This window comes from Chamaea fasciata, unplaced genomic scaffold (assembly GCF_029207755.1).
Source record: "Chamaea fasciata isolate MVZ Bird 193981 ecotype frontalis unplaced genomic scaffold, bChaFas1.0.hap1 SCAF_6, whole genome shotgun sequence".
In the NCBI taxonomy this organism is placed as follows: domain Eukaryota; kingdom Metazoa; phylum Chordata; class Aves; order Passeriformes; family Sylviidae; genus Chamaea; species Chamaea fasciata.
This window is the reverse complement of record NW_027094091.1, coordinates 11,827,785-11,850,211: the sequence shown is the minus strand read 5'-3', so window position 1 is coordinate 11,850,211 and position 22,427 is coordinate 11,827,785. Positions and strand designations below refer to the sequence as shown.

The 22,427-nt window shown below is 37.1% G+C and overlaps 1 protein-coding gene across 3 annotated transcripts in view; it reads left to right on the top strand.

Annotated features, from left to right (window-relative positions):
- The window catches only part of WFS1 (wolframin ER transmembrane glycoprotein), a 32,349-nt gene extending 10,149 nt beyond the window's left edge, over nt 1-22,200 (top strand). For all 3 annotated transcript variants that reach the window (XM_066185430.1, XM_066185431.1, XM_066185429.1), the window contains exons 3-8: nt 9,099-9,181; nt 12,957-13,101; nt 13,957-14,127; nt 14,705-14,785; nt 18,505-18,650; nt 20,319-22,200. In XM_066185430.1, coding sequence (XP_066041527.1) covers nt 9,099-9,181; nt 12,957-13,101; nt 13,957-14,127; nt 14,705-14,785; nt 18,505-18,650; nt 20,319-22,127 — 2,435 coding nt within the window. In that variant the 3' untranslated portion in view covers nt 22,128-22,200. The remainder of the gene's footprint in view (nt 1-9,098; nt 9,182-12,956; nt 13,102-13,956; nt 14,128-14,704; nt 14,786-18,504; nt 18,651-20,318) is intronic.
- Nucleotides 22,201-22,427: the final 227 nt, after the last annotated feature.

The window sequence follows — 22,427 nt, the reverse complement described above, 5'->3', positions numbered from 1 at the left end:
CCATAAGCTTTCATTTTTCTACTTTTTCTTGATTATTCGTTGCTTTACAAATAGGCTTCAATTATTTAGTTTGGATGTGCATGCATGCACTCTTGTTGCCTGCTTCCTATCTCATGTTGTAAAATTTCTTTCATACTAGCAAATGTGCTCTTACTGAAAATCCACCACAAAAGGATTTCCTATAGCTATTTAATTTGTGAAAATTGTTAAAGCAAGTTTATTCACTCTTCTAACATAAATTCACTGCTTCATTTTTGTGACAGGGTGTTTTTCTGATGGTTCAGTCATGCTTTGGGATTTGGGTTTATTGTTGTTTTTTGCTTTTTGTTTTTTTTAAGTACTGCAGTAAGACCAGGTGATTATAATACAATCCTGTCATAGTTTTGAACAGTCGAGTAAGACCTCTACTGACTTCATGAGAAGCTGTAACATTTTCTGACTGTACTATAGCAAACTGGATGAATGGAGAACAAAACTGATGAAAAATGAGCTATAGGAGAATGATTCCCTTTCAGCAGTTGTATGAGAATCCCATTCAGTCGTGTAGAGCTGAAAGATGCCAGTGCCTGAAAGTAGTCTGCAAATATGGAGGTTTTTCAGGGGGTTGTCTTCAGCAGCTGGATGCTTGGTATGTAAGAAACCAAATGATGCTTTTTCTCGTAGTTCATTTTGGGTTATTTGTACCAAAGGCATTGAAGTCTAGGAAACAGAACAGATTTCAGCACTGTTGAATGCAAACTGGGGATGAAAAAGTAGTACTAAAAACTGACTTCCTTCTAGCAAGCTGATTATCTTTGTAAATATTTATGGTAATAGTTAGGGTGATATCGGTGCTTTGGTGCACCACCCTAAATTCTTTTGGCACAGGATTCATAGCATGTTTTTGACCTTTTACTAGCTGTTTCTTTTTCAGTCTAAACCAATGCTGGGTTATATAGCTGCATTTTAATTTTTTCTCTGATGAAACTTGTGACAAAGACTGCATTTGTGATTCTGCGCTTAATTGTAGAAGCAGTTAGAACCTGTCTGGAAGTACTGCTTTAGCACTTTTATAAATACTGAGAATGGGATAAGCTTTGCATGTTGCACTTGAGAGGCATATTTTTATGGAAATTCCTAGACATAAAAAAAAGTTAAGTAAAAATCTAGCTTCAAGTTTGTCATAATGGAAGTCGTAGAAGAGGCTTTTTCAAATACAAATAATTCTATATCTGTATTTTCTGTGCCGTGTCAGTCTCCACCCACACATTCATTTGTTCATCTTACCCTGTGAAGCATGGTGGGAGGAGTACAGTTTAGATGTGAATATAGTTTATTCATACTAGTAGCCTCTCACTGTAGAAGCAAGTAATTTTCCTTGTAATTTAGGCAGTACTCCCTTTTGGATTCAATTACAGTAAAGGCTTCTTGCTAAAGCAGTAAAGTGATGTATGCCTGAAGCTCCAAGTACGTACAGTGCTGTGCAGTGTGACAAAGTTGAGTTCAGACATCAGTGCTCTTCATGGTATATAGAGAATTGGTTCGTATGTGGGAGAAGATCTAATGTCAAAGAAGACATTCTTCACTCCCTGCTCCCACCCCAGTAATTTAGCTGATGGAAATGCCTGGGGATAAAATCTTGCTCCATACTACTCCATCAAATGTCTCAGTTACTCTTGTCAGTTAAGGACATGACACTGAGGGAGGTGCCTGACATCCTGTGACTTCTTATAAGTGGAAAACCCACTTAAGTAGGGAGCTTTTGGAATGGAGCTAATGAAAACATGAAGTGTAGTTTTTCTTCCTCTGGATACCATCAAACTTTTTCTTACACCTGAACTAACAGGGCTGGTTCCAGTTCAGGAAGGCTCACAGAAGTTGCTGTCCATAGTCAGTGCTAGTACTAGAGACTGGTGACAGGTGTTTTCGGGTTCAAGACTCTTGTTACCTTTCTCATGAGAATCATTTACACTGTTACTTGCAGCACGCCTGTTAGAGCCAGGGGACTTTTTCTTAATGCAGTGTTAGTGCTGTCATTACTTTATTTTATTCAAACTATTCTTTAGCTACTTGCAGCCTAGATATTTTTGTAAAGCCTTTTTAGACTCATAGAAATATTTGGCATTGGCCAAATACTTTTACTCTGTTCATGCCCTTTAGTGGAAAGACACTGAATTGTCTCTTTATTTACCTTCTCCATTTCATTCTCCTCAGTTTCTTCCCCAGGTTGTAAAGCTCTCATCATAGTGTCTTATTAGCACTGAGCTGTGTTTTTTTTAAAACACTGTTTCAACTCTAAGGTGTTGTGCTGTGTGATAATAGTTCAGAGCTTATCACTGTGTGTGCAATGATAAAGTGCCTTCGTGGTTTGCTGCATTTCACCTAGCCTTTTATCACTTTAATTAGTCATTAAATTCTTCTGCTGGTTTTGCTTGTGGTTTTTGTTGTTGGTTTTTTCCTGAATAACACAGCATCATCGACAGATTTTTGCACCTTGGTATTGGTTCTTTTTTCTTTCATTCCTGTATAAATGTATTGAATGATTTAGGCCTTATTGTAAATGCCTGTGTGTCTAAACTCATAATCTTTCCCCTGGGAGAAGGAAAGCTGTGTTTTTCTAATCTTCATATTCTGTTTCTTAATCTCTCACTTTCCCATGTAAACTGCATCCTAGTTTGTTTAGAGGACTTACGTAAGAAGCCTTGCTCCCTGTCTTTAGAGATGTAAATATGAGCTGGATCCACCTGTCCAACCCAGTATATCTTTTTTTTTTTTTTTTTTTTTTTTTAATTAGGGAAAAAAAATTGGTTCGTATTTTTTTTGTATCCTCCTTAGTCGGAGGAACTACTTAACATATAAAATTATTTATTAAATATATTTAAAATCATATCCTGTTTTTTAATGTATAATTTGCTGGGATGTAGTTGAGATCGTTATTGTTGCTTTCTGGCCTTTTTGCTGCTCTGTTTTTTGTCAATGTATCTTAGTCACGTTTATTCAAACAAAAGATTAAGGAAATTTAAAACTCTATACCTAAACCTAAAATTTGCAAGATCATTTTGGAAGACTGCCAACTTACCTTTGCTTGGCTCACTTTGCTGGGCCACCTTGATAACAATTTGCACTTGTGTCAACTGTCAGATCTTCTCATGGAATAGTGAAAATGCTTACATATTTTTCTAGGTGTGTGCTCAGTGAGCTTGGAGGTGTGAACATATTATTTTGTTGTGGTTATGCTTAGCTGTTCCTGACTGCTTTCAGTCACTTCAGGAATACTTTTTGTACTATAAAATGGGAAGGCCAATGCAGAAATCTTGTGTTATATCTTGTCATCTCGAATCCTTTGTCCTCCCCACCCCAGTAGGAGGGGTTTTATCCTCCTCCTACTGCACATTTCTGTCACTTCTTTTTCTGAGCCCAAATGAATGCATGAAGTCATGATCATATGAAGTGTGTTTGCCGTACAGTTTTCCTTCATACTTTTAGTGTGGGTGTTGCTTAATGCGTTAATCTTTTGTTCAGTAGAGTTTCCATGAGCTTTAATATTCACTTGTAAAACCTATAATTTCTTTTAAACTTACATATTTTGTGTGAATGCTTCATTGTTGCTTCCTGTCTGAGAAAGTGCTTTCAGTTTTTCCTTTTATCCTGAAAACCTCGCTAGGTTTTCACCTTTTCATTCAAAGCACTTAAAAGTCCCCAGCTTGTGTTTGTTTAAAAATATTATTTGTTGTGCATGGTAGCATGACTGTCATGGGGCCAGCCTCCAATAACTCTGTGAACAAATAAAATCTTAAGCTCAAAAGGCATAAGAAATTGTGATCCTTTAAAATACCATTTTTTTGTTTGTTATTAACTGTTCATGGTCTTTGACCTCTTGCTTAATCTGGAATGCAGGTGCTGTAGCTGTGACCTAAGAAGAAAGCTGTGTGCACCTGGCCAGAGGGTGATACTAGCAGGCAAAGGGCTAAAACTCCCTTGAGCTGTGTAAATCCACTGCTGAGAGCTTTAATGTATTTGTGTTGGTAGGAAAGTAAATCTACAAACACTTTTATTATTCAGCATGCGCTCTATTGATCCTTTCTGCCTGAAATAACTTTGGTAGATTTTTTTGAAGGAAGGCAGTGATTCCAAGTGGTTAAAAGAGCACTGAGAAAACTGAGGATTTTCTATGTGATGGGTGTGTGTGTATGATGTGTGTGTGTATATATCATGTTCATATATATACTACTAAAAATTGTCCTTTACGTGAAAGGGCTGTTATGTGCCTTTCAAGATTTCAGAATTCAAGATTGGAAGTGTCATACACAACATCACTTAAAATGCCAGGGTTTTGGAAGCAGTGTTTGTCTAAAATGTGTGTAAAACGTTTTTGCTGAATATGTGATCAGACACTTTGCAATAAGTCAGCAAACTACAGTGATGCTCACACGATGTGATTCAGCTGTGTATGGGGTATTAAGGGTATTAAGAGGGTTGGGAATCTATTGCATCTATTTCTGATTTGTACTAGAATACTAGGAAGGAAATCTTGTGACAACCCCAGTTTACTTTACATGTCTTTAAAGTCTTTTGCACTGGACAGATTTCTTATCTAGGTTGTATAAGTCCATTCTTCAAAACCTTGTGTGAATGTGGAAGAGTTTGTGGGGTTTTAGTCTTCAATATAGTCCAAAGATGAGGTTTAGATAAGTTTTTTAATCTTTAACCGATCTTCCTTTTGTGATTTAAAATTTTAAGCATTGGTATCTTACAGTCTCACTTGTACTAATCCCCTACTGTGGACTGACTGCCTTTTTGTCAATTTAGTGGTTGAATTTCAGAGGTAAGGGACAGTAATTGCATCTCAGCAAAGTATTCAAGAAACTGAAATGTTGCCTTTTTAAACATTTCCTACTTCTGGTCAAAACCTAAGAGAAACAGTAAAAATGCCTGCCTATGACAGAATGAATGCTAAATTCCCATTTGAGCTTATAATTTCAAAGCTGGAATCTTACTTTATATGGCCAATGTGCCAAGTAATGTGTAAAGCTTCCAAAAGCAAGAAGTTATCTTTCGTTTTATCAGCCTGTTTGCAACCTCCCTCTATAAACACTTGTGTTTAGGCTTTGATATTATGAGTATTTCTCCTGGAGACATAAAACATACTTTTTAGTAGGAAAACAGAAATTACTCTATAGTCATGTTTGGCCACTATCATTTAATTTTATCACTGAATAACAGGCAGTTTTAGCTAGGTCTTCTTCTGAATGCTGTATGACTGTGAAATGCATACAGGTCTTTATGTAATGACCTGTTTTGTTGCAATGAGTCTTTTTTACTAAATACTTTCATAAATGGGTTTTTAGAGACACCTTCAACCTGCTCAAAGAAAAGCCTGAATATCAAAAATGGATATTTCTGTAGGACTTCAAAGTTTAAATGCTTTCTGTAGTATGATGACATAAATGCAACAGTCAGAAGTGCACCGGCATCATACTTTGCTGACCACAAATAAAATTTTTTCAGTTTCTTTTTTTTTAGTGAAACTGAGAAAAATTAAAGTATGCAGTGTCATTTCTCATCTTAAACCTAAGACTTATCACATGGAATTAAAAAAAAAAAAACCACGAAACTTTTTTTAATAATGTTAATGTTACAATATCCATTAACTAATTTGTGTTGAATGATCTGTCTCTGGGAAGGTAGAATTAACTGTATTGGGAATTGAATTATAGAGCAGCCTGATGAGGAATTAAGCTTTACGGTCTTCAGGTTCTTGGTGGCAGAGTTGGAACTACAGGAAATATTAAGTACTAACCACCCTTCTACACCCCTGGTCATAATTTCTTTTATGAATGCTTTGTGCTGTGTTAAACTTCTGTGCTTTCTCTTGCCTGCTTTCATTTGAATGATTGCAGTGCTTGTGAGCCTTGGATAACTGATAGACTTCACCGGCTTGTATTAACGCACTTGACACGAAACAGCTAGTGAAGTCTATTTTAATTGTCATAAAAGATATATTGAAGTATTGCAAGATGAGTGTTCCTGTCTTCTGGAAATCTTTATAATCAAGACAGAGTAAAATTTGACATTAAAAAGGCACGAGTTTTTAGCAAAGCTGGAAAATAAAAGCTTCCACTGACAGCATTTCCATTGCAATACTCTTATGTGGGAGGAATACACATCAAGACATTTTCTGACTAAAAGACACTTAAGAACAAGGGTTATAAGTTACAGTCATCACTTCTTATGGTATTGTTATGGGGGCTGCATATACTCAGTTCAGTGCTGAGCTGAATTGAAAGAACGTGTTGGCTGTCCTTGTTCTAAAACACACCTTGACTCTGTTTTGGACCTTTTACCTTCAGAGACTGACTTGTATACCTTATGAAAAAATAGATTGATAATGGTGCCGTGAAACTAGAGTCATCCATGCTTGACCTGTTTAATTATCCTCTTGGTTATCTTTTAAGCAAAAGAAAAATATTGCTAGTTACAAGAACTTCATATACTAAGATACTCTAAATTTGATCTCCACGACCTCTGTTCTTTCACCTTTACCCTGCACGTACAGAATCAACCCACCGGCATGTTTTTAATTAACTATCTGTTATTTATATTCTTAGATCACATATGCAAGTACATAGAATTGATAACTGAGTGGGAGGGATTGGGCAGTAGGTTGAAAATAACCACAGAAAGTGTTTCTTTCCCCTGGCAGTCAGCTCTGTTAGAACAAACATTTCAACAAGTTTACTGCCATAACACCATTTTTTTTTTCTCATTGAAGGAGGTAGTTGACCATAAGGCTCATATTTTAATTTTTTTTTTATTTCTCTATCTTTGCAAATACCATTATGTACATGTTAATCTGCAATGTAATTGCAGGAAAGTAACTATAACCTGGTGCTGTAAAACATTCCCATTTTGTTTCTTCAGCTTTCTGTTGAAGTACATTTTCTTGTCTAACACGTTCTCCTGAGCAAGAAGAGCTAAAAGGGGTCAGAGCTGTGCCAGGCTCTTACATGTGCCAAGTAGAGCAGGACAGGAAGGAAGAGACTTTGCCATATAAGCTGCCAGAGCTGCCTTTCTTATTAGGGTTTTTAACAGTTTAGCTACCTGCTTTCTGTAGTTTGTTGGTTTTCTTATGTGTGTAAATTCCACTTAATTATTTAACACTGACTTACAAGTAGTGCCTCCTGTATTTTCCAGGGTATCACTGAAATACCTGTGGTGTTCTCAACATGTAGAAAATTCTGAACAAAAAAAACAAAAGGCATTCCCAAGTCCTAAGCTAGTACTGAAATTTTGATGCAGAAGGGCTTAATGAATTTGAAAGCACAGGAGGGAAAAGAGAAGTACTGCCTTGCCTGGCTTTTTTTATTTGAGTGGGGTAGGTAGATAAATACTTTGCTTCTTTCAAAAAATATGCTCTTTCCTGTAACTTCCTTTTTGTTGTTGGCAGAAAGCCCCTGAATGATGTTTCCTGGTGTTAATGGTGCCATCTGGAAGACAGGCTTCTGACTTGTTTAGAGTTTGAATTATGTTGGTTATATATCAGGGCAAGGAGATTAAGTAGTTAATTTTGCTGGGATGCTCTTTGCCTGTTTTACAATAATATTTTTACAGCTTTTTGAAAAGACCAAGTACTAGATGAAAATTATTTTTCATTATGTGCCTTGTTTAGCCAGACTGTGTTATAATCTGGCATTAGAACTTCTCCATGTGCAACTCGGCAGACAAAACTGTGGCATGGTGGAGAAGAAATATTACTTCATGGTTTGCTCTTGTTAAATATATCCATTTTAATGAAAGTATTGGCTTGTAGCCTGTTCTTTGAAAATGATCCCAGTACGAGAGATGTTAAAGACTACAAGTAACCCTGTTCTTCAGGAGATCATGTGGAATGGGGTTTATTTCTTCTTACTGCCACCTTCTGAAGAAGATACCGATACAGGCTGATACTGCCTGGCCCCTCAGCTGGCAGGGCTTCTGAGCAGCTTCTCGCATTGCTGCTGCCCCAGTCAGGTAGGGACTGTAACTTCGAGTGGATGCCTGAAAGTCAGTGTCCTGCATCTGGAAACTGATGCCAAGCACACTTTTCATGCTGCCACTGCCCTCAGGGCACAGTGGTGCCTAGAAGTGTCACAGGGTGTTTGTGTGGGGTAATGTGGTCGATAGGCATCACACTTCGGCGCTTAGTGTAGAATTTGAGTCTACCTTTCTAACTGTAGTTTTAGATTGGCTGGTTAGTAAAGCTGTTACTCTGAGTCAGTGGTCAGTTGTCCATTCTTACCCAACTTGAAACAGACGAGTTGTATTGATTTTTCTCTTTGAAATTTTTCTAAACTGATTCATGAGAAGTCATCTCATAAAAGAGTAGCACTCCTGGCCTTCATCATCTTTGCTATTGACTGATTCTTTATTCATCAAGTAGCATGCAGCATGATGTCGTTTACAAGCACTGGATATCAGATAAAGCTCTCGAGTTTTTCTTTATGATTGATTGGTGGAGCAGTATGATGCTATTGAAGAAAACCGATTGTTTAAGTCTAAGTCTGTATGTGTTCAGTAGATGGGAAAGAAGGAAAATACAAGGCAGAATGTGGAGCAAAATGGAAAAACCACCAAGGTTTCACAGGTGTAATTGTTGTTAGTTTCTGTATGCTCCGGAGACTGAGGGACTGAGCCTTCAAATAGACTGTTTTAAAGGCTGATTAATTTTTCAGAATCCTAGAAAAGGTTCCAGTGCTAAATAACGAGATTGTCAGCTGAAAAACTGAAGTGATATCAAAAAAAGAATAGTAGTAGTACAAAAGCTGATCCATATTACATGTTCCACATGTGCTCATATTTATTGTAATGAATATTCTATTGAGAAATTAATTTTGTGGAAGTAAATTAGAAACTGGAAACTCTGGCATCCTGTGCCAAATACCAAATAACAAGGGTAAATATGCTGAAATACAATACTGAGATGGAGAGTCAGTGTTGTAATCAGTTAATTTTTACTGTTCTTGTAAGACCCTTGTGTTGGATTTTTTTAGTTACAATCATTTAATTTTTCACCCACATACAGCAATGATTTTTAAAATACTTTAAACTGTTGTTAGTAAAAAATTTTCTTTATTTTATAGAGGGCATGAAGGAAGAACCTGAAGTGCTCTTTGAAGAACTGCTTGAGAGGGCCAAAGCTGGAGAACCGAAAGCACAAACAGAGGTAATTTTGTGTGGTTTTTGTCTGGTTTTGTTTGCTCTTAATTCCAAAAGTAGCACTGCCTGCCGCAGAAGTATTTTCTCTTCTTCAGTTGAACTGTGTCCGTTTAGATGCTAAACTATTCAAAGAAAGGTGATGCCATATGGTTTGTCTGCCTTGAGAAATGCTGCTTCCTTGAGAGTGTGAGTGGCTTCAGGTCCAGCTCTTTAGCATGGAAAAGGTACAGAACTGATTTTGCTTTTCTTTTTTTTTAAAGAATTATGTGTGGAGCTGTGCAGATAGGGACTGCTGAATGCTGTTGGTTCAGTGTATACAAAGATACCAATGTTCTTAGGCTGGACTCTGGAGAAAACTGCCATTGAGGTGCTTTAGCAGGGATAGAGGTTGTTTGCTGGTGTTTTGCTCATATACCATTTCTCTATTGAATTACACATTTTAGAAAAGAAGCCCCTCGTTTATTGAAATTAGCTGTGTTTACTTATTTAATGGCAGATATAATTGAGTTAATGATATCAGTTCAGTCCTGCATTTTTTAGAACTTCAGGTTTTCCCTTAGGTTTTAGAAAAATTTTGCCAGTTTTCTACTGCGTTCCATCTCCTGGTATAGTGGTCTAGTATAAATAGCTTAAAATTGTCTTTGCAGGGTTTTAATTTGTGTTTAACTTGGTTAGTGTTCTACTTGAGCATTCTATTTCAAATTCAGCCTTGATACCAAATAGGAGTGGTTGCAGTCTTCTACTTATGCATGCTTTGGATTTTTCCCCAAGGATCACCACTCCTATTGTAAATAAAAATTCAGAAGTGGGAATGGGAAAGTAATTCTTTTAAAGCTGGTAAAAAAAAAAATACCGCAGTGCTAGGCTTGTTCCCGGTTCCATCTCAACTTGTTTGAGGGGCAGGCTGACCTTGGACTTGTAACCTGAGATAGTAACAAATTCCTCACTTTGAAACAGCTGGTAGCTTTGTGGAGGATGAAACATTATCCTTGCGGGAATCATTGCTGTAAAATCCATCTTTTGGCTCTGTTTCTCCACACATAAGAAGGCAAAGTCCATAATATTCCTAAAGGATGTAATATCCAGTTGAGTCAGAATACTCAGCAATACTTATATAATCTAAGACTGTGATGCATACATATGTATATAAATGATGGGGATTTTTCTCCTTTGCTAATAATTCTACTTTCATTCTCTTCCTTTATCTCTTTAACTGTGTACATTTTCTATTCACACACAATAATAGAATTCTTATCATAAAAAGATACAGCATACAATTTTGCTTCAGTATGCGCTCAGGATGAATTGACTGCCTGAAATGGAGCCCAAAATACAGTAATTTTTTTTTAATGCATTCACATTTCTTGTTACTTGTGGAGAAAGAACTAGCTTTTTGTTCTTAAAATCTGAAAAAAAATCTTATTTCTTCTCTATGGTTGAACACATTCCTTTAGAATCAATTAGAAAAATGTGGTTTTATTTCTCACATTTGTAGGAGTATGAATGAGAAGCTGAGATGCCACTTTTGTGCTGTTTGTTAATAATTACAAAGTCAAAGACAAGAAATCAGCTGGTTCAATGACTTGTAGTTACTTTATTACTCTGTGTTTATTCAAAAATAGTTCTGCAGTGACTATGGAAATAAATGCACTCTGAGTGGCTGTCAGCATGTATTACTGTAATATTATATATATATTTTTTTTTAATTGAGAAATGACTGTATGGCAGTTATGTAAATGAAGCACCCACAGCTGGAATTCTGTAATGGAGAAAAGGCAGTTCTGTGTCTTTTACCAGAGGTTGCCTGCAAGGGGACTGCTTGAGATGACAACCTCACTTAGCATAGCCAGAGATGGAGAAACCTTTGGAGCAGTACAGTGTGAGGATCTGTGTTAAGCTGTTACCAAATATGACTTCATTTCACACTTCTGGCTCATGGGCAAGAGAGAATCCCAGGCTGCTTAAATGACAGATTTGTGGTTAACACCTTTTCCCATCCATTCGTCCTGCTTTGTCTGCTACAGGCCACAGCTTTGCAGCCATTTTCGGGGGGTTTGATGTAGGAACTTTGCTGTTAAAAACACAGACAAGCCAAAAAGAAATTCAGTCATAAATCAGGTTATGCTATCATTTTGCTTGTGCAGTAGCCTTTTGTGCTATGTCTAGTCCCACGATCTGTTAGTTGATGTTGCAATACGAGTTTCTATGTCCAGGAGGTCCTTAGAAACTTAAGAGCTGTGTGATTACGTGCTGCTACTCTTGAAGCTTTGCTGAAAATCCTAATGGCTATGAATATAAACATGCTTAAGAAACAGCTGTTCTTGTCAAATGAATGTTACTTGCCATGTAACTTGTTCAAGCAATTCCTTTCTGAAGTAAATAGCTGTAGGCACATCTGCAGTTGAGTGATAGATTACCATGCAATTGCTGAAATCCTAGTTTCTTTTGTTGTGTCATAGACTCTCTTCTTGGTGTGCATCTCCCACTGAACTCTGGCATAACTTTGTAATCAATGTTTGGATTATCTAGTCCAATTTTCTTCTTATTTCTGTATGGTTTTGGATACTTTCACTGTATGTGCTATGGATTTAATGTCTACCCAATAACTCTTTGTGTGGAGGTTGTTGAAGCACTCATAAAGTGTATGAAACCAGTTAAATGGCTAGAGAAATAACCTTTACTGGAAGAAGAAAGACCTTTCTGATTATATCAGTGCATTTAATCTAAATAAGAATTATGTGATTTTTTAATCTTCCAACAGTATTTCTTTAGTCACCTTTAGTGGCAGTAACAAATGAAAGTTTCAGAGAACCTTTCAAACAGTTTTTTTTTGTTCCAGCAGATAATATGGATTTTAAAAGCTATTAAGGTTATTGCATTAATTGCTTCTAGAATGTAGCTGAAGTAACATTAGGGAGAGAGAGAAAGTGCAGTGAGCCAAGGAAAAACATTGCCCAGATTCTCAAGGTATGCAGATAAAATATCCAGTAGTTCTGGTCATTTTCTGCATTTAAGTTTTTATTGCCTTGTGTTGTGATAAGCACAAGTGTTTCATACTATTGCGTAAATATATTTACTAGCATATTTTAATAGATTTTAATTTTTAGAAGGAATAAAAAAGGTGATTATTTTTCTTGCCTATAAAACAGTGATATAGACAGCTGCTTGGTAATCTCTGTAATGCTGAATAGGAGAATTTTTATAAACTTTTTCACTGAATTTGCTTGATGCTTAAGCAGTATTAGTTTTATTCCATTCACCAAATAATCATGAGTTTGCTTTGACCTTCAGTGACTGAACTGGTGTGAGTCAGGGATTGCCCGTCTTGAAGCCTGCTTCCATGTCAAGGCCTTGTCAATAGCTTCATCTGAATTTCTGATTGTCCCCGGATTATTTTACACTTACTTTTTCTGGCTCTAAAATGAAGTTAGCAGTATTGTCTGGTTATTGTTGTAGGAGGAAAAGAATCCAAGAAAACTTTTAACACCGTGAGCTTCACCTGATTCTGCCAAATGCCTGAACACCGATGGCAGCTGATTCACTGACCTGGCCAAATGTGTTGCAATTCCTTCTTGCTTCCAGTTCGTCCAGATCTTTCCAATCAGAAGAATCAGCTTACAACTATGTTCTTTAATGCTAGGAGCAAATGTTTTAACCTTTTGTTCAGAGAGAATTTATCTTAGCTGAGTTCCAGGGGGGTGGAGGGAAGAAGAGAGAAAGACACATAGACAAAGTAGAGTCTATTTCAGTAATTGAAGGAATTTTATTTCCGATTATTATAGGTGGGGAAGCACTTCTTGAGATTAGCAGAAGAGGAGGATGAAGAACTTAACAATTGTAGTGCAGTTGACTGGTTCATCCTTGCTGCTAAGCAAGGTCGAAGAGAAGCTGTCAAACTCTTGCGTAGATGCCTGGCTGACAGAAGAGGTATGGACTCTCTGAGGCTTCCTGCTTGCACTTCCCACATTACCTGAAACAATATTGTACTCATTTTAACTCTGAAAGGAGGGGTTAAATTATGATGGAAATGATTGTGGCAAAATTGTGTGAGTAGTTGTTAACAGACTGTTCCAACAGGTAATTTTAAAAGCACTAATTACCAATACTACTAATTAAAGGATTTTTATTATTTGCTTGAATTTTTTCATGAAATGCATGTGTTCTTCTCATCCTCACCTTTCATGGAAGCTTTTTTTTCCCTGGCTCTGAAGAGCAAATATAACCACACACCAACTACATATCTGCTGTTGTTTCATTCTTTTTTTTGCCGTTCTACAACATCTCTTCTAATTGATCTTGCTCACTGTCTTCTCCAAATTTAAGATCCTCACCTTCCTTCATGCTACTTCCCATGCTTGGAATGGTCTCTTCTCATCTGCCGACTATATGAACTCTTACAAGGGGGAAAAAAAAACCCAACTAAACAAAAAAGAAAAACAATTTCTATTCAGTTCTTGGTGCCTCTGCATGTCAACCATTCCTGTCTGCACTACCTTTTGCCTGATCCATGGTGCTTCAAATGTTGAAGCAAGATATAGTATAATGCATGAAGTACAGTTTAAACCTAAGCTGGTGAGATTTTGGTGGTTTAAACCTAATGTGGTGAGATTTTGATGAGCAATGGACAGGGAAGGGCATTTGAGTAATTTACTTAGGTGATCAGAATGTGACTGAAACTTGAGAAGTTTCAGACTAAACTGAGAAAAATAAATCGTGAGCAAATTATCATTTCTACATGAGTGTGGTGGGTTAAGTGTGTAATCTGTTTTTCCTTTTCTTGAGGCATAACTTCTGAGAATGAGGAAGAGGTGAAAAAGTTATCATCTGAGACTGACTTGGAGAGAGCTGTGCGAAAAGCTGCCTTGGTCATGTACTGGAAATTAAATCCAAAAAAGAAGAAGCAATTAGCAGTTTCTGAACTGCTGGAAAATGTTGGGCAAGTTGACAATGAAGGTTTGTTCATGAGCTGATTTATGGTATTGATAAATACAGTACAGCTAGAAACCTAAAGGGCTTTATGAATAATCAGGAATGAGATAATAGTAAATGTACAATCTACTTAAGATAATGTAACTCTCTCAATGACTAACCCTCTTTTAATAACTATTCTTTCTGGACCAACAATTGCGGTAGGTCCTGGGTCAGTTAAGAACTTGTTCAAGTTATAATAGATTTAAAATACTTTTTTTTAGCACTCACTGTCTTTGGAAAATAGGTATTTTATGGCTTTGCTGTATTTGATTTTTTTTTTCCCCCTCTTAACAGTCATCCTGATGATACCTCACTAGATGTTTCAATTTACCGATTCAGTCTTCAAGACACTCTGCCACTGCAGCACTAAGTGTTAGCAATGGCGGTCCTGTTTCTTTTTCTAATATAGTAACAGGAATATAGAAAACTATATAGCCACTTGTCTGTTTCTATGTTAAGTTTGTCTTTTCCTTTCTTTGAGGAAATACTGTTCCCCAGATGTTGCAGTTACTATTTGATCACTTTAATTGACTGCTTTGACTTTCTATTATTGAAACAGATGGTGAGAAGCAGCCTGGCCCAGTCCCAAAGTCCGTTCAGAAGCAGAGAAGGATGCTGGAGCGATTAGTGAACAGTGAATGTGAGTGCATGCTGCTGCTTTCAGTCTTGGCCAGTGGTTTTAGTTTCTAGTTTGCTTTGGTAAACAATTCTGTGCTGCCAGACTAAGAGTCTATGGAAGGTTTGGATTGCAATAAACGGATAGTGTCAGTTTATTCCACATGGAAAACAAATAACTGATCTGCATGTGAACTCACAGAAGACATCACCGTTACAGTCAACTACTAAAGGGAGTTTGCATGTCGTTCATTATTTTTATATTCTTACCCTTTCAGCACTCAAAAGTCTATTCAGCAAAGATTTTCACTTTCAATGTATTTTTTTAAATTCTAAATGCAGTAAGGTTTCTGATTACAGTGAGGGAATGAATTATGCACCAATTTAGTGCAGACAGATCCTTCATTCTATTTGGTTTGCTTCGGTTTCCCCTTCCTTTATAATTAATATTTGTCTTTTCATATTTGTTCAATTAATGATTTAGGAAAGATGCACAGAGATACTTCTTTCATTATTTACAGCGGCTTAGTTCATTTATTGCAAAAAATTAAACCCCTTAATACACGCGGGGTAAGATTTGTAGACCTAAGTCTGTGAGTTTTGTAAGGTTTGGTGGGATGGGGATTGGAATTTAAAGTTCTCCTCAGTCTGGCATAAACCGAGAAATGCTGATATGCTTTTGGGCTTTTAGGAGGAAAGTCAAGGTGTTATATTATGAAAATGAATTATCAACAATGCAGCATGTGTAGTTTTTCAAGAGAAGTATTTAGCATAATGTTCAATTATTCATTGTCAGGCAAACCTCAGTTTCTTGAAATGCACTAAGTCATATGGAATAGTTCATGTGCAGTCTAGATCAGTACTTGAAAAGCACTTTTAAATGTCACAAAGCATATTATTTCCTGATACATTTGTAGTTAAGACTATGTGAAAATGAAGTGTCATACATGGAATAGGGAGTCAGTTCTGGAGGTTTTCAGGTTTAAACTCCTTGAAAGATTGGGGGTTGCATTTCATTAGATAAATTTGGCCTTTACCTTCAAGGATTGTGTTCATAACACAGGTGACTTTAAAAATAGCATTCCTAAGAAGAGTGGAAGATTTTAATTGTCATTAGCTTTGACAGAAGTAAAAAGAGGAGCAGGGGCACATGCCCATATGTGAATAAAGGATTAAGGGATGTGAGAAATAATATTTTGGAAAGCAGGCTTGTGTTCCTATCAAACCTTCTGTGAGACTATGTCAGCTGTTTTTGTGACTTGGCTGCCGCTTCTGGAAAGCTGGAAACAGTCTCTCAAGGACAAGGCTGTTGAGTTTCATTGTCCAATCATTGTATCGTAATGCAGATGTACTTGGGCTCATTTGAGTTGTGTTGTATTGGGGTTCTTTCCATTCCTTTAGGTGAACTGGCATGTGCTGCTACTGAGTGAGTGCACAGCAAGTCATTTTGTTCTGGATACTTCAGTAATTCAGAGAGTTATCAGAAAAGGAACTGGCAAATGTAATTTTTTTTTTAAAGCCTTAAATTGCAGATAAAATAGCAGGGCAGTAAATGAACCTATTTGTAAGTGTAGGCAGAAATTGATGTGAATATTTTCCTTTTCCTAGGGTGGATGGGGGGAGGCAGGGGAATTTGTCATAACCAAATTGAAAAAAATCTATGAATAATAAAGTAGAATCTACAAAATACGCTTTTTATATCAATTTAAGAGACACTTGGGTGACAAAATACTAATGACATTTTAAAATGAAAAGTTTTCATCAAACACTTAAAGTGGGAGTTAAGCTGTTACCTCTTCTCTAGAGAGCCTTTACCTTTCATGGAGGAACAAGAAAGCTGTTACTCTCCAGCATTTACTTCTCTGACTCACGGAGTTTCTTCATTTACCATGCCAGAAGGAGATTCTTCTTTCGGTGTTAGTACATTGCCAATACTTGGAAGATAATTTTTAAGTCAGATACGTGTTTGCAGGTATCTGGTCTGGGTTGTCCTTAATGGAGATATAAACAGAAAATTAGAGGTGACATTGTCAGCAGGCAGTTGTTGCATGCCTGAGAGGAGGGTGCATGTCATTGCAGTGGATAGGCCATCTATACATAGTAAGTTAATAACTCCTTCCTTTCCAGGATGTCTCATGATCCTGTAAAAGTGCTGTTAAGGTATTTTTGTGAGGTTCTAACTTGTCTGCTTGCTGATTCTACACAAATAAGACTATTCCAGCACTGTATATTTTTTCCCAATAAAACAGTAAATTTAGATGACACCTTTCATATTAGGCTTAATCTGAAGCCCACCAAGTCAGCTATAGAGTCTCATGGATTTCTTGATGCAAATAAAGTTGCCATACAGTCTGTGAACAATAAGAATAGTTAGCAGAAATAAATCCTTTCTTGTTTCTTGGGAGGCATGCCAGATGGTATTTTGCGGGACATAAGGGTTCATACGTGGAGGAGGGGGAGTAGTAAAAGTCCAAGCCAAAGGCAGCATCCATATTGTGAGATTAAACCAAAAGATAGATTGTGAGATGTTGATTTTTAGTTGAACTCTTAACATTCCTCTAGTATGTATCTTGAGACAAATACTTTATTTTGTTCTATATCTCCAGTGTTTTCAGTATTGAATACTGAGCTATTTATATGTTGCTTCTATAAATATAGCATATTTAAATTAAAAATTTTCTGGGCCCAAACCCATTAATCCTCTGATTCTGAATTTGATGAAGCAGTTGTCTGTCTTTTTAAAATCTCAAACTAGTAAGCAGACCAGCTTTCATATCTTCTCATCAGCTAAGTAGTTAAATTTACTGTGTAGGAGGTGTGTTACAGATTTTTGTCATTCAATTCTTTCATGTATACAACAATGTCATTTACTTTAGTTTATGGGGAAAAAATGCTGTTAATTATTCTCCTTGACAAACTGCATCAAGCTTATCTGCCATAGAAACTAGTTAATCCATGCTCATGTAGAGAACTGGGTGCAAAGAGTTTGAGCCAGTGTATAAACAAACCATCTGTCCTGCTGTTTCCCCAGAGTTTTCAGTAGTAACCTTGTGCCTCCCTTATGCTCACAGGAGTGGATCAAGATCTTCCAGGGCAGAGGGGTGAATTTTGTCTCTCTGTAAACTGAGCAAGGTCTTTTTTGTTGCTGTTTTAGATCACAGTTGATGCAGTTTGGAGAAGGCCCTTTGTATAGCCACACAGCATATTAAATTAATACACTTCAAGTAATCCATATTTAGTCTCATAGATACAATACTTGTGTATTTCCCATAATTATATGTTTGTAACTTCTGAACTCAGAAAAATGACTGCTAAATGACAAATCAGAAGTCAGTGATTCAGTTGATGACATACAGATACTTCATTGCTACTTCTGTACAAGTCTTTCTTTCCAATGCAGCTGTTGAATATTTCTCTGATGCAGATACAATAGTTTATTATTTAAAACTGTGACTTAATCCAGTAGTCTTTTTTCTGTGGAATACTTGCAGATAAGCTACATTCACTCACTTTGTTATCCTACTTATCAGTGTAATAAACTTACTTACTGATCTGACAAGATCTATTGCTGGCACAAGGAGATTGTTGTTTTCAGAGATCTCAGGACAAGTTGCAAGGTAAACCTGTGTTGTCAGTAGTTCAGTTTTTGTAGACTAGATTCTGGCAGGAAAGAAAATTAATATTCTAATTCATAATCAATACAGTGTTGTGATAAAATTTAATGCAAATTTTCTTTTTTTTTAGCTAAAAAATTTATTGCTTTGGATGACTTTGTTGAAATTACCAAGAAGTACGCAAAAGGAATCATCCCATCTAACCTGATTATGCACGAAGAGGAAGATGATGAGTTGGCAGGGAAGAGTCCTGAAGAGTTACCCCTACGACTGAAGGTAAAAAGGCAGTATGGAACAGGTTAGGTTGAATGGCATCGCAGACAAAACAGGAGTGACTTGTGCTTCTCTCTCAATACTGATGTTTAGTCTATATAGATCAGTACAAGAGTTGTTGCTGTAACTTCTTTTTGGACTTGACCTCATATATATGTTTTAAGTTTTGTATATATGAGTCATGTATTTAAAGGAAAGTGACAACAGTTTTCCCTGTACAAGGACAATCTACCTTCTTTATATCTTCAGTGAGGATTTAAATGTACCTGTCATCACTGCCCTATTTTTATTATAGATTGTGTTATATGCTTTGTATCTTTATAATTTAGGCAGGATCAAGCAGGTGGGAAAAATTATCCATAGCATGAAAAGGTTCTGTTCTGACAGAATTCAAGAAAGATAAAACTTGCTGTTAGCTTTTATACTGATACTTCTCTAGACAGTGAAAGGAGAAGGGAAAATTAAGGTGCATGCCTTCAATACTGGCATAAATTTTAGGTGAGATAATTTTAGGTGTGGTAATTTTAGGTGTTTGACTGCTGACCTGAGAGTTCTTGCTGTAATATTGTTGTCCATTATCATATTGCAGAGGTGGGAAAAAGGGGGGAGTGGAAGGTGTCTCTTTCCAAGCTTTTGCATGGCTAATTATCTGAAAGAGATGCATTTATGAAGAACAGAGATGCCTTCACAAATAAACAAGCTTTTGACCAAATCACTGGGGCATATGTTGTCCCAATCACAGTGCCGCAGGTATTTGCTGGAAAATTCTTTGCTTTTCCCCTTGAACTAATAAATATAAAAATATAAGATCTGGGAAAACATAAAAACTGTCATTTTATGGGAGAAGGAGGATTGATTGCAGCATCTAATATTTGCAATCCCTATGCAATATGTGCATGTATGTTTGAAAAATACGGTACCTTTTAATTGATCTTGTGTTAAGTGTATGGTTGGTTATAGGGACAATGTTCAATCCAGTGGTTTCCTCTGTTGTCCAGTGACTGTGGTGGAGAATGCCACCTAAAATAGGTAGAGTTTTAAGATCCTCTGCAGTTACCGTTGTGGAGTTAAAAGAATCTGTAAATGTGTAGTAATTGAATTTAACATACTGCTGCTGCTTCCAAAACAGGTTTTGACAGCTGCACCCCTTGATGCTTGGGAAGGATTGTTTAAAGATAAAACCACAGCTGTAAAGACTTCTGTATGTGCATATGAATCATAGGCACTACTTCCTGCAGTGTGTATGTGTAGACCATATAGCATAATCCTTGCAGAATGTGACATTTACATGCTTTAAAATACAATACTCTCAGCTCAAGTAATGTCTTAAGATAGTGCAGGGCTGTAGCCAAGTATTTTATCTTCAGCGTGAAGTTAGCAGAGCAGAATATTTGACTAGGAAGCCATTTAATTATATGTGTCAAAGGTAATGAAATACATCTTGCCTGAAATCAAAATTGCCTCTGAGCTTCGTCTGACTGAGTTAATCAAAATGGAGCTAATAATCTCGGACACAGTAATCTTATTTTATTGGCAACATTGATCTGAAATATAAATCTTTCCATGCTAGCTGAGCTTAGACAACTGGCTGCTACTGCTTCAGCTAAGAATGTCTGTGATGTAAAGATACAAAACTGCTCATTAATAAAATGCTTCTTTCTCTTTTTCCAGGTTGTAAAATATCCACTTCATGCCATTATGGAAATTAAAGAATACCTTATAGATATTGCATCAAAGGCAGGAATGCATTGGCTGTCTACCATTGTTCCAACACACCATATCAATGCTCTCATCTTTTTCTTCATCATCAGTAATCTGACAATTGATTTTTTTGCCTTCATTATTCCATTAATCATATTCTATTTGTCCTTTATTTCTATGGTGATTTGCACACTGAAAGTTTTTCAGGACAGTAAGGCTTGGGAAAACTTCCGTGCTTTGACTGACTTACTACTTCGTTTTGAACCAAACCTAGATGTTGAGCAAGCTGAGGTGAACTTCGGATGGAACCACTTAGAGCCGTACATATATTTTTTACTCTCGGTATTCTTTGTAATTTTTTCTTTCCCTATAGCAAGCAAAGACTGTATACCATGCTCAGAGTTAGCTACTGTCTCAGTTTTCTTCACAGTGACAAGTTACATGAGTTTAAGCACATGTGCAGAACCTTACACACGAAGGGCATTAATGACTGAGATAGCTGCAGGTTGCTTATCCCTCTTGCAGCTATTACCTGGGAATTTTGGCTACTTGAAATTATTAGGTAAAACCTTCTTTACAGTTCCTGTAGGCCATTTCTTTGTGATCAATTTAAGCATCCCATGCCTTCTGTTTTTGTACTTGTTCTATCTTTTCTTTAGAATGGCCCAACTACGGAATTTTAAAGGCACCTACTGCTACCTGGTCCCATACCTGGTGTGCTTTATGTGGTGTGAACTCTCTGTGGTCATTCTGCAGGAGTCCTCTGGCATTGGGCTCGTTCGTGCATCCATCGGTTACTTCCTGTTCCTCTTTGCACTCCCAGTGCTGGGTGTAGGCATTGCACTGATGTGTCTTGTTCACTTGATTAAGTGGTTTTTGTCTTTGGAGCTCATGAAAATTGTAGTGACCCTGGTTTTGTGTGCTGTTCCTTTGCTTTTTCGATGGTGGACAAAGGTTAACTTCTCTATAGTTGAAGTGGTAAAATCGCTCACTCGAAGCTCGATCGTGAAGCTCATTCTGGTGTGGATTACGGCTGTAGTGCTGTTCTGTTGGTTCTATGTGTATCGATCTGAAGGAATGAAAGTTTACAACTCCACCCTGACGTGGAATCAGTATGGTTTTCTCTGTGGACCCCGGGCCTGGAAGGAGACTAACATGGCACGTACTCAGATTCTGTGCAGTCACCTGGAAGGACACCGAGTGACATGGACTGGGCGGTTCAAATATGTGCGTGTGACAGAAATCGACAATAGTGCAGAATCTGCAATAAACATGCTTCCGTTTTTTATTGGCGATTGGATGAGGTGTTTGTATGGTGAAACCTACCCTCTCTGTGATCCCAAAAATGTTACACTGGAGGAGGAAGAATTGTGCCGTCTGAAGTTTTTGACAAAGCATAAATGCCACATGAAAATGTTTGATCGGTACAAATTTGAAATAACTGTGGGCATGCCTTTCAGTAGCAAAAATGGAAGCAAGCCTATAGAGGAGGATGATATAACCAAAGATATTGTGCTGAAGGCAAGCAATGAGTTTAAAAAAGTGTTGCTGAACTTGAGGCAAGGGAGTATAATTGAATTCAGCACAATTCTGGAGGGTCGTCTTGGCAGTAAATGGCCTGTCTTTGAACTGAAAGCAATCACTTGCTTGAATTGCATGTCTAAACTCTTACCTGCAGGGAGGCACGTGAAAATAGAGCAGGACTGGAGGAGCACAGTGCATAAAGCCATTAAATTTGCTTTTGATTTTTTCTTCTTCCCATTCCTGTCAGCTGCATAATGTGCTCACATATTGGTTCAGTGGTATTTTCAATGTCCACTGCATTTACACTACCAAAGGTTTGGCTTCTTAAGAGGAAAAAAAAAAACCCAACAAAAATCTACCTTGCTGTAGCAATGCTCAAAAAGTGTGCTAATATAGAGCATTGGTTGAGTTTTGCAAGTGTACACACCGTATCCTGACCTTAAACCCTGTATGACTGATGTAATATATAGTACTTTAGTATTAAAAGTGAATGCAGGGGATCGCTGCTGACTAATTGCATGGAAACTGTTGTGTCCAAAATGGATATATTGCCTG